Source organism: Pimephales promelas, chromosome 1 (genome assembly GCF_988280905.1).
Source record: "Pimephales promelas chromosome 1, fPimPro1.hap1.1, whole genome shotgun sequence".
NCBI classification, from domain to species: domain Eukaryota; kingdom Metazoa; phylum Chordata; class Actinopteri; order Cypriniformes; family Leuciscidae; genus Pimephales; species Pimephales promelas.
Window position 1 is genome coordinate 35955217 of NC_142769.1, and position 18422 is coordinate 35973638.

At 36.2% G+C, this 18422-nt stretch overlaps 2 protein-coding genes across 4 annotated transcripts in view; one reads left to right on the forward strand and one right to left on the reverse strand.

The window, feature by feature from the left end:
• The window catches only part of mtmr10 (myotubularin related protein 10), a 50069-nt gene extending 41835 nt beyond the window's left edge, over nt 1-8234 (reverse strand). Inside the window, exons 1-2 of the mRNA XM_089129563.1 lie at nt 7744-8234; nt 6646-6706 (exon numbers count right to left, since the gene is read on the reverse strand). Coding sequence (XP_088985689.1) covers nt 6646-6706; nt 7744-7800 — 118 coding nt within the window. The 5' untranslated portion in view covers nt 7801-8234. The remainder of the gene's footprint in view (nt 1-6645; nt 6707-7743) is intronic.
• Nucleotides 8235-10075: 1841 nt separating this feature from the next.
• The window catches only part of myo1ea (myosin IEa), a 58831-nt gene continuing 50484 nt past the window's right edge, over nt 10076-18422 (forward strand). For all 3 annotated transcript variants that reach the window (XM_039689121.2, XM_039689122.2, XM_039689123.2), the window contains exon 1: nt 10076-10342. In XM_039689121.2, coding sequence (XP_039545055.1) covers nt 10340-10342 — 3 coding nt within the window. In that variant the 5' untranslated portion in view covers nt 10076-10339. The remainder of the gene's footprint in view (nt 10343-18422) is intronic.

The window sequence follows — 18422 nt, forward strand, 5'->3', positions numbered from 1 at the left end:
TTTTTGAAAAATACATTCATGAAAAACAAGATAACAAAAATCATAAAAACATATAGCCATGGCTGCTATACATGTTTGAAATGCATAGGACAGATGTTTAATGACGCAGCAACATATAATTGAAAGGCAATTAATAATCTGTCATTACGTCACTGCATTATGATATTACGGCTCCAATACGGTGCAGCACAAAGCACTTATGTGCATCCCGAGCGGAGAATGATGTGCTTGAAGCCACATGAAGTTACAGCGCAGTGAGTCCGTATTGAAAAGTTCAAAGCACAAAGGAAATACATATTTATGAACAGTGTATTATACATTATCTATCTATGCAATAGTTTATTGAGCCTTTTCTTTTAAAGGTTTTAAATTTCAGTTACTGTGTGCGTGAAGAACAATTATAGTGCTCTGACTCTAGTGTTGTGATCTAACCGACAGCGTCCGACACCCGGTAGAAAGTAATACGATTAAGTTACAGCAATAAAGTCCAGCAAGAAAAAGTTTCTTCATTCGAAAATATAGACCTTTAGACCTTTATCTTAAAGATCCAGTATAATAGGATTAACATTCAATCATCTTGAAGATCGTTTCATCATTGACTGTAACCGAATGTGACGTGCTGTTTGAATGCTGAATGGAGAATGACTGACAGGCGCAGAGAGGGAAAAGTTTGTGTTCTTGAATTTAATGACTTAAATATTAATTTATATATCACATAGCTTCAGAACACTAATAATACAGTACACAAAAACTTTATGGTACTTTAGAAAGTTTTTGTGCCTTTGTGCCTAACATAGAATAGTATATGCACAATATAGAATTTGAATCAGCCTCGTCAAAGATGGCAGTGTCAGAGCCGATACCGATCCTGAGTATCTAATCGGCGCACTTCTTTTCAACAGTCAAATTGAAATTGAAATTGCTTGAAACTCAACAGATACATCACATTTATTAGCCAGTAGACATGTGCAAAGTTTCAGAAACGGGCATAGTGCAAGGACTAAATAGCGCCACCTTTTGACAAAAGTGGGGTTGTTAGTTTTATCTACAGTTACAAAAATCGGTATATACATTGTACTCCTCAAGCCGGACAACTTTCTAATACATAGTCATTAGCTCGGACCAAGAGGAAGTCAGATATTTTGGTTTGAATATGGTGAGCCTCTCTCTGAGCCTACGTCCCTGTATGGCAAGCCCTTTTAACATTTAAAAGCTAAGTTTGCCTGTCCGGAATTAACATTGTAGATATCATCAACGTCTTTCTGTCTATTCGTAATTACATCTTGGATAGTTTGTATTATCATTTAAGATATCTGTAACATAATTGTGACTAGTTGAAATGACAGAGTATGGCAAGCCGTTTTAACATTTAATCATAAAAGGGCCAAAGCCTTCGGCACCGCCACCCGGGTGCATTTAGGTAACTAAAGGAACCGGGGTTGCGGTGCCACCGGCTTGGGCCCGCCATCGCTGCTCGCAGCTATATTTTTATTTGAAATAGAAATCTTTTGTAACTTTTGATCAATGTGTCCTTGCAGAATAAAATGTACAATGAATAAAAAAATCAACTTCACTAAACCCTAACTTTTGAATGGTTGTGTACTTGGTCAACTTGTCATGGTTAAAATTAAAAAAAAAAAAAAACTTGGTAAAGACACCTATCTGTTTATATTCTGGTGTACACAGTACACTAGCAAGAATATTCAAGCTTCTGAATAAACTTGACCACACCGTGTGCCACCCTGCTATCACCACAGTCCACAAAACACAGTGACAAGGGAGGTTTTGTTTTAATTTCAGATGAGGAACTACAAAATGCATAGCACGTCTATTTTGGAAACAGGGAAGGTCCATGATGTGCAGCTTAATTATAAGGAGTGAACGCTTAAAAGCAGAGTACTTCCCCAGATGCCACAACACTACAGCCTCTCTGTTTATTTCCCAACACTTCTAGGAACAGAGAAACCGTCTGGATGCATTTAGATCTCCGCCATCACATGTTGTTAAAGGATTAGTTCACCCAAAAATGAATTCTGTCATTTATTATTCACCCTCATGTCGTTCCAAACCCTTAAGACTTTCGTTCATCTTTGAAACACAAATGAAGATCTTTTTGATGAAATCTGAGAGCTTTCTGTACTCTCCATAGACAGCTATGCAACTACCCCGCCTTGATGTTTCAAAAAGTTCATAAAGAGATCGAAAAACTAATCTATATGAATTGAGTGGTTTAGTCAAAATTAGAGACGCGTTTTATATTTTATATGATTATAAATGTTTTATATGATGATCAGATTTCATTTAGGCTTTTATTCAAACATAAACATTGATCAGTGAACATAAACAGAAGCTCAATCACACTTGCTTGACGTGCAAGAACAAACCTCTTGCAGAAGCTCAAATGTGAATGAACACAAGAATGAACCTCACTAATTCTTGCACACCAAGCGAACACGTTCGAGCTTCCGTTTACCACAACCAATGTGTGAGTTGATGAATGTTTAAATGTGAATAAAAGCCTAAATTAAATCGGTTTATCATATAAAGCAATATTGTCTCCTCAGAAAATTTGGAATTCATATGGATTAGTTTTACTATCTCTTTATGAACTTTTTGGAGCATCAAAGTGGTAGTTGCGTAGCTGTCAACGGAGAGATAGATTTAATCAAAAAGATCTTCATTTGTAGCCAAGAAATCTAGACGCACCCAAGCGGCAGGGTGTTGAAAAATTAATTCGCACCCAGTGTGTCTAGCAACTCTCCATAGATGTTTTTGTTGGAAAAACCAAACTCTGCTCAGAGTCGGCAGACGGGCTTTACATAATGACGATAGAGTTACGACGGTTCACTGCTACTTGAAAACTGGCCAACAGCTGTCTTTCGATTCGGATTTGACCGCGACTCTGGATGATTTGAACTTAAGCTTTTCTTTGAAACCAGAACAAAAAACGGCATTTGAGTCAGACTGGATACGGTAAAAGTTTAATATATCAACTTGCTCCGCTGGTGGGAAGACGCATGGGACTCAGTCGTCACCTTCTTCGTTGCTCTGATTGGTTGTAGCGCTATCCAATTGCGTGCAGAGAGAATTTGAAAGACAACCGTTTATCCCTCCCCTCGTATTGAGCCCTGTCAAGTTCCCAGACCTAACATCTTGATGTAGGTCTGGCATGATGCCAGGCTACTTCATTTGTGTTCCGAAGTTGAACGAATGTCTTATGGGTTTGGAATGACGTGAGGGGGAATAATTAATGACGCAATTTTTATTTTGGGGTGAGCAAACCCCATCATGGCTTGGAGATATTGTATCTGCCATTGGTTAGAAGGGTAACACCAAACAAAAAGCAAAGCTTTACATTTATTAGACTGGGAGGTTAAAACTACGTGTCAGAACATGAAGCCTTTATTCAGAAGAACCCGGACATTAGGATTAAAGTTAGAAGGGGTACACACCCTATGCAAGTGTGCTTGGCAATGGTAATTATAATACATACGGGAACAGGTTTGATAACAGATCCCATTTCTAAAACCAGGATGGGATAGAACAGTCTCCTAAAGATAATGATCGTGATACTGATCAGTTGATTTAGCAAGCACTAAACTAGTCTTGAATGTGTTAAAGTAGGCAGAGTACACAATAGCAAGGCTGCTTCATAAACTTCTTATTTTTGCAAAGGGAGATATTTTTTTTAAAGAAATAACTTAAGGACTACAACAAACGGTGGGACAACACGGCAATCCCGGCCTAGTGACATCACAAACCCTAAAATTAACATAAACCCTGCACCCGGGAACGCGATATATAGATTATTCAATGGCTAGAAGATAACTACACATAAGCTACATAAATTCATCAAGTAACCATTCAGAAATGCTGTCTACTGTTGTCACTTCTTGAGTCTCTCCATCTTTGTCTGACTCCGGTTTGAACATAAAAGTTTTTTTCAAAGAAATTTTCAGGACACAAGCTGTTGTAGCTCCGCCCCTTGTGCTGTGAGCAGCAGCTCATTTGCATTTAAAGGGACAGACACAAAAACTGAGCATTTTTGCTCACCCTTAAAAAGTTACATTTTTAACACGCTATATAAAAATATCTGTGGGGTATTTTGAGCTAAAACTTCACATAGACACTCAAGGACATCAGAGACTTATTTTACATCTTGTGAAAAGGGCATTATACCACCTCTTTAAAGGAAAAATTATCAGTAAACAATGAGGTAAGTTTGATCTCAAAACCTACCATAGGGATTTAGAAGGCATGGCATTTAGAGAATAAGTTATAATGGCAACTTATGAGACATTTATGGTGATTTTGTGACTTATGAAGGAGCTCCAGTCTTTAGATCAGCGACCAGTACATTACTTCAAGATTTCGCTTTTAATGTTCCACAAAATGAATGTCATGTCAATAATATGAGCTTAGCCGCACATACCAGCTCTATTTACAGTTGACAAATCAGGAAGTGTGGCATTAATAATGCCTTCTAGAAGGAAGTAGACCCTCCGTGAACTCTTCAGCTGGCATCAAAATCCAAACACAACAAACCAAGGCAGATCACAGGCTCTTTATGAGAGGCCACGCATTAAAAATTCAGAGGCACAAGTGCAGGAAACGGGTTGGATAAGATACTGTTCCGTATACAGGAAGGACCTCTGTGAATATCATGTTCAACTGATCTCTAAAGACGACTGAGACATCATTTCTATTTCATTTCTCTTGCTGTCATACACACTTTTCTCCTGCCAGAAGCACAGAACATGTTCACCACACAACAGCAGAAGCTGATTGGTGATGAAATGGTAAAAATAGAAAAAAAGGGCAAAGACAACTGATTTCTATGGCAACGAAGAGGCAGGCATCTGTTAGTTCAGAATGAACAAAAAATGCAGCTGTTTAAACAGGGAAAAATGCAAAAGATCAGAACCACCAAATTGTTTGTTTACATGTAATGCATTAAGGATATCTATTACTTTAAGGTGAAAGCATTTTAGAGAGGAATTTGCCTGTATTATTTATTATTTGGATTTTATTATTTTTTTATACTGTATATACATACATGTGTAAAATGAAATACTCTGCTGAATATTTAATGCTGTGGGCCTAATTTTCAGCCAGAGGTCCTGGACATCTTGTTTAGATACATGGCATCAAGGATTCATGGTATTTGGATCAAATACCAACCGATAAAAAAAAAAAAACTAGAAATCTTATAATAGGCCATGTTTGGATCTTCCAACAGGACAGTTATCCAAAAACAAATATCAAAATCAAAACAAAAATGGGTCACTGAGCACAAAACCAAGCATCTACAGTGGCTGTCCCAGTCCCCAGACCTGAACCCTATAGAAAATGAGTGGGTTGAACTGAAGAGAAAAAGCACCAACATAGATCTGGAAATCTGAAGGATCTGGAGAGATTCTGTATAGAGGAATGGTCTCTGATCTCTTGTCAGGTGTTCTCCAAACTCATCAAGCATTATAAGAGAAGACTCAGAGCAGTTATCTTGGAAAAAGGAGGTTGCAAAAAGAATTTAATAAAAGTCAGCAAATTATTCTTCCCAATGTGTTTTGGAGAAAAACATAAAAAGAATAAACAATGCAGATTTATATTTTACAGCCATTTTTGATCATATTTACCAAGGGGGCAAATAATTCTGACCAGCACTGTACGTAGGTATAGAGAGACTCAAACATGTAATATATATATAACTTTATTATTACAGACTCAATGTCCAAAAAAAATATAAGCTCGCATGTAGTCATTTTTAAAGCTTTACCTATTGATTCTAAAGGGTATTATATTACTTATTTATGTATATATTTATTTGAACTAAATACTTAATTATAATCATTAAACTAAAATGGCTCGTGTGTAATGATTATATTAAAAGTTATATTTAAAAATATCCATCATATAAAATAATCATAATAAATAATAATCACTATCATTTTGTCTTTATTATTATTTTACTATGCAAAATAAACTGTGAGAGTGACTTTGTGTCGGAAAAGTGTCACTTTGCTCACAGCTCCCATTTTGGCTTGAGATCTCTTACCTAGAATATAACTTTTCCCGGAGCAGGTTAGCCGTAGAGCATAAATTACTATGGTCTTATATTCTAAGACGTGATATACGTGGGAGTGTTTTACTTGTCCTCTGCTTTGTTGTGTTTGTTTTCTTTCTGCTAAAGACTATCAGGTGGAGTTCAATCAATTGTTGATTTTGTTGATGAACCAGGCTAAAAGTCACTTTCATAGTGCATGAAACCCAGGGATGGCACAAACACACCTCTATCCACCAAAATTGGGTTCATGGTATAGGCTCCAGTTTTGATTTGGAATGTCTTATCCAGAATAAAACCTGCTCCAGAGCAGGTTAGCCGTGTAGTGCAAGATAACATGGTGAAGAACACAGACCACCTTCTTTAACTCGAAAAACCAGAGTTTGCTCAAACTTAACTGGGTAGCCTAGCCACTGAAACCAGCTTTTTATAATAGACCACAGGGGGTTGAACCTCCATTCAATTACAAAACCAAACCTTCAAATACTAACCCACACTTCTCCAACCCTGTGATGGTTCTGAGTGGTGATGGTTCTAAGGAAATAGTAATATAGTAATAGTAATACTAGTAATAAATTACTCACCTGGTAGAAGTTTTGCTTCTAGTTTCTTGATGGGCAGTTGAGGACTTTTCTTTGAATCAGTCTGTGAAACATTAAGAACACTTAAAATCACATGATCACTTTCAAATATTTGAGAGAAAGTCCTGACTAGATCTTTACCCTCAACAAATCTCAACAAATTTAATGAGTCATTTCATCTGAACGTCAACATTTGTCATATTTAGTCAGTCAAATTGGTTAATATTGATCTAATTACGTGTCTCTGGAAAATAGTGAATAGTGACATTGCATTATGTTGAATAGCAAATGTTTTGTGTCAATTTGTTAATGGGGAATTTGAGGACACATTAAAGTTTTTATAATTGTTGAGTACTTTAAAACCTTTTTGGTAACACTTTATTGGGTGACGTAGTTACACGTTAATACATTTATTTACTATAGTAATAACAGTAAATTATGCATAATCATGCATAAACCCTAACCGTAACTCTAGTAAGTACACTTACATAAGATGGGTACAATGTAACTACGTCACCTTAAAATAATCTGAAAAAAAGATACAAGATGTCTCCCAAGTTAGAGTAAGGATTGGGGTTTGATTAAGGGTTAATTGCATGCAATTATGCATAATTTATAATTATTACTACAGTATCTACATGTAACAAGTCACTGTAAAAAAGAGTTACCATAATTCTATATTTCATTGTAAATTATGGGGTTATTATTCAATAATTCCATTAGTTAGACGAACATTTCAAACACGTTACTTTTTTGTTTTCCTTAACACTGGCTGATGCACATGCTAAATTTATATGATGCAATTTAAAAGTAAATCCACATTGTTATTCATTACCCATTATCCTATAAGTCTGAAAACATGGTAGTGCCGTGGTCCTTTTGAATACTTAACTGAATAACAAAGTAACCTCTACGAACAGCTGACACCTGGGTTACGGAGTTACCACTTTTAAACCAAGAGAATACTACAGAATGAGGTTGCCAGTCGTCCAGGTGTCAAACATATGTAGTGACACAGTTTTCATAATAGTTTAATAAATAAGACTAATGACACTGTCTTTAGCTGCTAGTCGTTAGCATGCTAGTGTCTGTCTCACTCACCTGAAGTGGAGGAAGATACGACTTAAAAGTAGCCTTCGTTTGTTTACCGGAGAACATAATTTAAACCGGACGATTTCACATAAATGTGACCTGTAAATCCATATAAGAGCGTTTTAAAACTCTTAAAATATAAGCCAAACTGTTTTGGGTTACTTCATTCCTTTAAATCCAGGGTTTCTTCAGCAGCTGATGCGTTTACATGCATAGTTTCCATAAATGCAAAAGCAGTTTTTCGTCTCTGTTGTGCATGCAGTAATATCTCAGCTGGATCTGGTCTGTGCCGCTGAAGTCTCTTCGTTAGCGGCTGTCAAACTCAAACTTTTGCTGCTTTAGTTTCCCACTTTAAACATTCACGTCATGCTCAGTCTTCTTGATTCAACAGTTTGAGTGAGTGTGAGTCCTGTAGTGGTGTGCAGAGTGCAGGCGGACTCAGTTCTATAATTCACCGTCCGTTTTCAGTTCAGCCATGTTTATTAAAGGCGAAATGGGGAGGTGCAGCGTGCTTGAGCTCTGGACCACAAAAAACAGGAGGAGTGAGCTATGGCGAGCACTCTGGACCATTGAAGCGTTTTATTTTAAAATGTTTAAATTGTCCATAACATTAGATAAAATTTATTACATGAACACATTTATTTGAGTGAATATGTAAACTTTGAGGTGGAATTTAGCCTACTAGAAATTTACACACAATTACACATTTAAAATTATTTCAAAATCCCACTATTTAAATGATTCGCAATTGCGTTGCAATGTCGAAAACAACATGCATGTATAGTTTTCATATTGTGCATAGTTTGCCTTGAGCGTATTATTGTACTCTTAGCGCCATCTGCTGGAATTATCTGAATCCTACAAGGGTTCAGTCTCTATAAGGCCACAGAGGTTGACTTTTAGCTCCCCCTTCTGAACGTCATGTTGAGCTTGACCTAGTCCAGCTCCAGCTCTGTGGGTCTTATGGGTGGAGGGATAGAGTTATGGGTTGGGTTAGGTGTTCAAACTCCTGGAGGGCCACTGTCCTGCAGAGTTTAGCTCTAAGGCCTTGATTAGCTGGTTCAGGTGTGTTAAGGTTAATTGGGGTTGGAGCTAAACTTTGCAGGACAGTGGCCCTCCAGGTGCAGGATTGGACACCATTACGCTCAAATTACATCTAGAGGGGAGTTTGACTTCACACTCCATCCGTTTTCCCTGCATTCACATGATGAAAATAGATCACTGCTTTACTCAGAATACCCGTATACCAAATGCAAATATGAAATGTAATAATCCAAAAAAATTTGCTTGTAGTGGTCGGTATGATTTAAAAAAAATGTTTTAAAAGTTTCACGCTCACCAAAGCTGCATATGATAATAAATAATGAGAACGGTAATATTGTACAATATTAGGCTATTACAATTTTTTTTGTTTTCTATTTTATATATATATATATATATATATATATATATATATTTTAATTTTTTTTATTTTTTACAATTTTCAACAGCCATTACTCCAGGCTTCAGTGTCACATGATCTTATAGAAATCCTTCTATCATTCTAAAATCATAATACATTAGCGTTTATTTTAAATATACATCTTTTTTAATGATCTAATTAAAAATAAGTTTAATAAGTTTAAACTAAAAAACTAAAATAAGTTTAGGGTGAAGTATTTTGTTAAGTTGTCTTGGATTATTAGCCTAGGTTTGACTCCTGCATTCATGAACATGATCTGTCACAAGTTTCTCTCAACATATTGTCAAAGTTTTTTTTTTTTTTTTTAATAAAGATTCCCCTTTTAAAAATTATCTACTAAAAGATGAATATAAGCTTTCATGGTTATGGCTGGGGAAAGAGTTTTTATTTTGATAATTTGATTATCAATATTTCAAAGTATGTAATATAATAGAATATACTTTATATAAATATACATTTTGATTTTTTTTTTTTAAATGACCTTGCATGAAAACCTGGGTTTGAACTGGATAGGGGAAAAAACATCCTGTTGTAAGCTTTTTTTATGGAATAGACATCAATATCACTTGTAAAATAAAAGGTTTTAATCTATAAATACATAAATAGAGATTACTATAATACATGATTTCATACGTACATACATACAATAATAAAATTTGCTTCAATAATATTGCAAATTTCTATACCTAATGGAATAGTTTATTGCAGTGATAGTCATTTATTTTACGCAGCCACACTGCGCATATAGGACACGCTTTAATACGCCTGAATCATCTGGTGGGATTCCCTTCGGAATGACGCGCGGCGCTCCCATTGGCCAAAAGCAACGTACGAAATTCTCCATTTATGGGTTGTTTGTCTCTTTGATTCCGTCAAGCAAGTAGCAGCAGCCACAAAGTTGAACTTTGTATTGTAGAGCAGACGCTCACTGCAGTACAGTCAGTCAGTGCGCTCGAGTTTACCGGTGCGGTGTATACTATTATGGAGCGGCGACACTGGTCCTGAGGAGACATTAAACAGCACGAGAGGCCAAAAGAGACTGAGACATCACACCGAGAATTTCAAGAGGTTTATTTTAACTTAATAAACAGTTATAAAACGGATTATAACAGAAGTACTGCTGCGCTGCGATAACGAATAAAAATGGTAAGTGAAAATGTCGCCTATCGCCTACAGAGATAAAAGAGATAGCCTGTATAGGATACAGTCTGCTTCCAGCATCCTTATAGACATGCAGAATGCTGATGCTTGGTGTGATCATTTTCAACTTCTTTCTATAGTCTCATGGATGTGAACATTAACGAAATCTTATTGGCTACTAATATATGTAACCTGCTTGTCATCATAAATGCTTAAAATTCAAATAAAAAGGTTTTCAGTGCGGTAAAAAAACAAATACAAACTTCTACTAAAGGTTTTTTTTTATTATTATTATTATTCTAGAGGAATTACAGACATTTAAATATAGGCCATATCAGGGATTTGTAAATGTACATACACCTTATGCACAATTTAAAATTAATATTTTTTATTCTATTGCCACTTTATTATTATGATATTATCATAAAGGTGGTGTCTGGTCTACTGGACAAACACCTTCAGTTGCGTTGGGTGTCATATTCAGCTATTGTTTGCCCTCCTTCTCTTGTTCACTTGTCCCAGCCCTCCTGAACAGGTTGTAGCAATTTATACTGGTCCCGGTTACAATCCAGTTTCTCATTTTATATTTTACTGCTTATACTGTTGAGGCTTCAGACATGCTTGAATCGATAGAGATCACTATCATGTTTTCACTTTCTCAGATCAGTGTGGCAGTTACACACATTGTAGTATTTTTTTTCTTTACTCATTATTGACGTATTCTTTCAAGTCATCCTGACTTAGTGTTACGTAATAGTGGAAAACTGCAAGTTACACACATTAGTGTCCATGGTTACAGCACACAGAGAGATGCAGGAAGATGTCGTCGCATGTGAAACTCCCTTCCGTACTCATGCCCATAAGGATGGGTTGGGTTCTGCTTTGAATAAGTGTGTGTGCTTATTCGTGTGTCCACAATGAGACCGTTTCCTCTTGTTTTGGTGGAAAACGACACCGTTTTTCATAGCTCCTCAAGCAATATGTTACACTTGATTGTTTTCGGCTTTGTATGATCCCAGATCCCATGGCAAGATGCTTTCACAGACCCTGCTTGTCTCACATTCAGTGTCCTTTTCGGCCTGTCAGCTGGCGAAGAACTGTTACAGATCAGGTGAAAAACCAGTAAATCCAGTTCAGCCGTCTCTTCAGTGCACACATAGACATTCTCTGCAAGCCATGTAGCTGGTGGAACTAGTTTTCCCTTGGGCTTTGCACATATGGGACAAACCCTATCTGTACAGTCTCTGAGCTGCCTCTGGTATTTAGTATGTATTTATTACAATATTATAATTCGGTCTTCATAAAGCATTTTCATGTAAAGAAAAGGATACTTCTGGTTGGCTGTGCTCATGTGGTCACAATATTACAGATACTTATAAGTGGTCCATTAAGATTAGTGTGTGCAAACATTCTAATGTTATCCTGCCTGTAAATTCTCCACCCATTTCTAATGTCACTAACTCGGTATGACCTACAGGCATCTATACTATATATATATATATATATATATATATATCATATAAATATACTATCATATAAATATACTATATATATATTTTTGAGCTGTATTTGTTTTGACTGCAGTTTTATGTCAGAGTATTCTTTATGAGTCTATTGAGTTTATGAGTCTATGCTCATTTTACTCATTACTCATGAGTCTACTCTACTCATGAGAGCTCAAAGTATATGGAATGATTTCCAAAAACTGAACCGGCGGTTAATTTATGTTACACAACAGTACCCAATTTTTATGATCTATACCAGCTGTGAAAGAGCAATTTAAATTGATTATGTTGCCTATTACATCACTCTCAGTTCCCTATATGCCTGATCAGCTGTATTTAGAAAAATAATTCATAAAGCTTTGTATATAGTATTATTAGGACATTTTTGCCCATATTGCCCACGATCAGGCTGAACAGAAGGCCACAAGATACCATTGTTCTTCTTGTTTCCTCTCCAGTGTCTATCTGGGTCCCGTTTGCTTGGTCTCCATTCAGAAGTTGCTTTACAGGTTAAGCTATAGTAGCTTGGTTCACTTTCTTTTTTCCTCCTCTGGACTGTCTCCTCTCGTCTTCTTTCTTTCTCCGCCAGATCCTGAATAGTAGGTCAGTATGGCAGCATATGTTTTGCATTAAGAGCTGCAGAGGGGCGGTACATGCTGAGTAACATCCCCCTATTCAAAGCATCATGTCACACCGCCACAGGATTGCTGAGGAATCCAGACTCTTTCTGAAAGAGTCAGCTGCCCTCACCTAAACAAGAGAAAGATCTAGCATGATGGCTGGCATCTGTGGTCCCCATGCAGTCCTTTCATTTAGTGGGGTTATTTTTGTACATGAACATGTTCAAATGAATATCCCTTAATATCAGCTGGCCTCTTTGATGCTGTTTTATTGTTGGTTCTGAACTACACTTAACTGAGATTGTTAAAAACATCCAATTCAGAACTTCACTCCCAGTAGGTTAGATATAAAAGATAATATCCACTGATGTGTTCAAGTTAAGATTCATGTGGTTTGTTTACTGAACAAGTTGAAAAGGATGAAGGGAAACATCAGTTAGACTGAAATAAACCCTTAATTGAAAAATCTCTATTGACTTTTTCTTTGTAATTTGCACCATATGTTGATTAACATGTTTGCCCTTTTTCAACTCTTTGAATGGTGGTTTCTATTGACTTCAGCCATGTAAAATGTGAAGATCATGAAAGTAATTTTGTTGAACTCGAGTGCCTCTTCACCATACAAGCCTTCCACATACAGTACAGGAGCGCCTCTGTTGAATTCGTGATCATGTTTCGGGAGGGATGTTCACCGTCAGGCCCTCTCTTTGATCAGTGCCCTTCCCTCATATTACAGCGCCCCTGTCCACATACACTACTGGTCACAAAAGTGTAGGGTCAGTGGGTCTCATTCACTAATAATTCATATTTATACAAACTTCTCACCAAAACTTTCAGCCTAATTCACAATACGTGCGTATGCGTATTAATTTGTTCTTAACCTTGTTCTTATGTTTATGAATTGGAGTATCCTAAATGAGTGATTGCGTGCCCCGGGTAAATAATTTACATAAAAAAACACCAAAACCATGTCTATATAAGGGCCTTCCGCACGCCCCATTTCTTTTGTCACACTCAGCAAAAAAAAAAAAAAGACTCAAAATTAGACACATTCTTGTCTGAGAGCACGCCCAGCAAGATCTTCAAGCAATGCCAAGAGTGCATCCTCAAAACGAGTATAAACGCAATAAACACCTTTTATACAGATATTACAGACCTATGATTAGCCAGCAGTGTATCTGCTTCTGTATGCAGCTACCTCTCAATCTGGATATGGGTATAACCATTAGGCCACGGTTTTAACAGTATTTTTCTTTTGGTTACTCTTGTGAAATCTCACTTCATCCGCATTAAAAGGTGTTTAGACTAATGCAGAGCAGGCCCAGTTTCCTTAAGGAGTTGTTTTTGAGAGATGTGCTGTCAGCTGTAAAATGAGATCATTGTCACTGCCCTCCGGCCAGCTCACGTTCGGCTCCTCTCACCTTGCCTCTCCTGTTTCTCTCATCTGAAAAAGTCTCTTATGTGGGTTCACTGGTACATCTTCTGAAAGCAGGTCAAGGGGACTGCTAAAAACATGATATCAAATATTGTTCAGTTTTGAGAGTGGATAAAAAGTATGCTTGTGTGCCTCATAAACAGTCATAATGCGTGCAGGAAAGTCTCTAGTTAATAATATACAGTATGTGCAAATTCATGGCTGATGTTTACTTACTGATAGAACAACTCGTAATTTTACAGCTCTGTTTTAATCAGGTACAAAAACCTTTGGTTGGATTAAAGTTAGTATTAAATGCTAAAAAAAACTAAATTAATGTTTTTTACATGCTATTTTAACACAAAATGGTACTCTAAAAGAGAGAGTGAATTCTTACAAATACCTAGGTATTTGGTTTGATGATAAATTGTCCTTTGGGGTCCATATTGAGAGCCTTTTGGGAAAAAAAAACAGACCCAAGTTGGGTTTTTATTTTAGATTAAAGAAGTTCTTTCCTTATTTAGCAAGGTAAGGGTTGGTGCAGAGCACATTCTTATCAGTTTTTGCACTATGGTGACCTAATTTATATGCACTCTACTTCATCTTTATAAAAAAAAAAAAAACTAGATCACCACTCAGCCTTATGTTTCATTACAGGTGCAGCAGCTATAAGACTCACCATGCACTCTGTATGAAACTGTACAATTGTTCTCCCTCTCCTTTAGAAGAAAAATACATTTAATGATTTTTATCGCATTTATTATGGGTAAATCCCTCTACATTTCAAATTTGCTTACTTACCCAAAAAAAGTGTTTAGAGGACAAGGTTGTCAAGAAAAATTCTAATAATTATTGCATCAAAAAGAACTGAACTTGGTAAAATAGTTTTCTCATCATATGCAACAAATGTCTGGAATGAGCTCCAAAATACCATAAGTCAACTTTGACAGAAAAATGTCATTGATTTTAACTAGGTGCCCTTTAAATTGTATGTCTGTATTTGCATGTAAGTAGGTACAATGTTTTGTCAGTGTATGTTTAGAGATTTGTGGTGTAATATGTATTTTTTGCACTGTCTTTTATTTCTTTCTCTTTTTTTTAAATAAAAAAAATATTGGCCAGGACTCCCTGTAAAAAGAGTTACTGTATATCAATGGGACTTTTCCTGGTTAAATAAAGGTTAAATAAAAAATAAATAAATAAATAATTAGTTTAAAGGGTACATATCATGCTTTTAAATCATTCATTTTAACATATAAATCATACCGTTGTGGTCTATATAAAACATAACTGCAATGCTTGGGTCTGAATTCCTCATTATTATAGCTCTACAAGCCCCTTTTCTACCCCTTTTCTGATGTGCGTCTTTGAGCGACCCGTTTCAAAGCGGCCCCTTTAAATAAAAAGGAGATTTGTCATACCCCGCCCGCTCTCCAGGTCGATGAGTTCACGGTCAGTTCAACTCCCCACGTTCGGCCATTATTTTAGTTTGATTAGAGATATACGATTATATACGATACCTTCAAAGAACATTTTTATTCACACGTTAATAAAATGTCAACAACAGAAGACTTGTCCATCAAGCCTTACATATTCGAGCCAGAGCGAGCGAGTTGATAAAGACGACGACGAACCTGCAGAACAACCTCTTATGGATGTATTGGTATGTGAGTTAACTGTTTGTGTTATTAGTGAAAGTCGACTATTTCTCTTGTTAAAACAAGAACACTGACAAGATAAATGACTACGGTCTAATCTTACCACTAAAAATCTGTATTGATAATATGATACGTTTAGAAAAGCATCAGAAACACAGTAGCTAAATGACCATTGATGAAACTCAAGAACAATAATACTGCAGACGTGTAACGTTACTTCAAAACAAAAACAAAGAAAGACAAAGGTACTGCTAAACCATGACCACCATGTGTTTTAAGAAAGTAAAGTACTTTATTTTTATTAACGATATTTACAGCTTATCGAAATGCTCTGTTCGTCGTCTCCAAAGATTGAAGGAATTTACCTCTCATTTAGACGAAGTCAATCGGCAAACCCTTCTTTATACTGGCGGAGGTTGTTGAAGTGGAAATCCTTGAAGTGCTTCAGGTCACTACATCCAAAAACCAAACATTTTGACTTGCCCTCTCGTAACTTCTGCATCATTGAGCTCGGACTACAAAATCGGAGCGAGAAATAATAATGGCGGATTGCTCGAAGTGTTGGGCCGGTAGTCAATGTCCTTATTTCCGCTGCAAATACGGTGACGTTATAGTTCAAAAAACGTCATAGAAAACAGAAAAATCTGAACAGGTTGAAAAATATGACCAAAACAGAATATAAAGATATAAACGACGCACCTGAAGAGAATAATTTCATCTTTTCTGTACTTATAAACACTCCAAATATACAACAAAATGCATTTAAGGACTAAAAAAGTGGATTTTGCATGATATGTCCCCTTTAAACTGCAATAAAAGCCATAATGATTGAAACAGATATTTAGTATCTTGGTTGGATATTTTAGAATTAGATTTGTTCTACATTTTCTTGTTTGTGAAGAAATGGTAGAAAACAGCAACGAGTTATGAGCTGGTGTTTCTGTGTTTCTGTCTGCTGTATAGTTTCTGTTGAGGTGACCGTGGACTGACTAATCTGTGTTTACTCCCCAAACTCAACTCAGGGCTACAGAATGACTTGTGTTCAAATATTCTCCCATGCCTTAGAGATAAATGCAATTGACAACATTACAGGCAAGGCCATAACAGTGCTCTGTATAAAAGAGGATTTATTTGAAAAATATTTTATGGTCATTATTGTATATTCCCAGTCTCTTTTCTGGCATACACTTAAGTAAAGGTTATTTTTTGGCATTTATGGTGCCATCAAAAACCTTCACTCTTAAAAATAAAGGTTCCAAAAATGTTGGTTCCCCAAACAACCTTTCAGTGAACAGTTCTTAAAAGAACCATTTTTCTTGGTGTTAAGAACATTTTAATAATATAAAGAACCCTTTCCCACTATAAGAAACCATTTGTGCAATGGAAAGGGTGGATGTTAATGATTCTTTATGTAACTATAGATGCCATTAAAGAATCATTATTTTGAATGGTTTTAGTGGAGCCTTTCCATTGCAGAAAAGGTTGTTTAGAGTGGTAAAATGTTCTACACACTTAGAAAAAAGGTTCTGTTAAGAACTGTTCACTGGCAGGTTCCTTGGAGAACCAAAAATGTTTCTTCTATGGCATCGTTGGGAAAAAAAACCTTTTGGAACCTTTATTTTTAAGAGTGCAAATACAAATGTTATGAGGAAGTACAAACAATGTTTCCTCAAACCAGTCAGTTTTCGATCAACAGTGTCTCTGTTTATCTGTAAAACTGCCCGTGACTCTTTGAACCCATGTTTCTATTTTTTCTCCAGCACAGCCTCTGTGACATACAGTATTTGTTCACTGTCATGATCAGTCTCAGTATCCTAGTCATGTATTTGCATATGCTTTATTATTGATGGGAAACTGTGCTCTGAAATTCAGTTTACTAAGACATCAAAATGTCCTGGCTCAAATACACAATCTGAGATTCACGAATATTTCACAAATATTTCATATTGATAACTGCTGCATAGCTGCTGTCAAAATATAGAGTTATATTTGGCAACACGAACATTATTGGTAACAATGAAGGAATAATAAGTTTAAAGATTTGAATAAAGTCTGAATACAGATTTTGGCGTCAGTTTTGTCAAGTCAGACCACTTGAATAACTATAATTGGACTAGATAAGATTTTTCAAAGCTTTATGCTGACGAGTGATGCGATGAAGCAGCAGCCAATGGGAGTGTAGACAGTGATATGCTGCCTAATGCTGTTGAATATTAAAGCTGAATAAAAAGCTAGAAACTATCAGATCTTCACTGTGAACAGGACTTTAATCTGACCCAATTCCCTCGGTCATCTCAATGTTTTCCACAGTTCATGAGGCCAACCATATTTATGTAATTTCCCAGAGGAATATAATTCACAAAGCTCTTCTTTTATATGAGGGCCAGTCAGCCATTGCAAGATAAAGCTGTTGCTAATATAGTTTTCTAGTCTTTAGCTTAAGCTTATTTTCAGTGGTTTGCAGTTTCAATGATTAAAAAACAAAACTTGTTTCAACAATGCAAAGAATGGAATTATGGGAGAAAACGTTTCTCAATTGAATAAACACTCAGCCAGGCAATGTGGGCCAAAACAATTGAAATAATTTCCGACTGTTTTGATGCTTAAAACAATGAAAAAAATGCTCTGAGTCTTGCTGAGTCTTTGAACTCTTTTGTCATTTTCAAAATGAGTTGAGAGATCAGACAGTAGAGTCTGTGCGCATGTGCGGTGCCTGATCCACATGTTTGGAGGAATGTAAATATTTGTGCTTTTGATAAACCTCTGAAAGAGCTACGTAAAAGCTAGAGGCATGTATTTGGGTGACCATTCACTTAACTCAATTTGTTGGACCTTCATTATATTGATTTAAGAATTGTAAGTTTTATTTTATTTTTTATTTTATTTTTA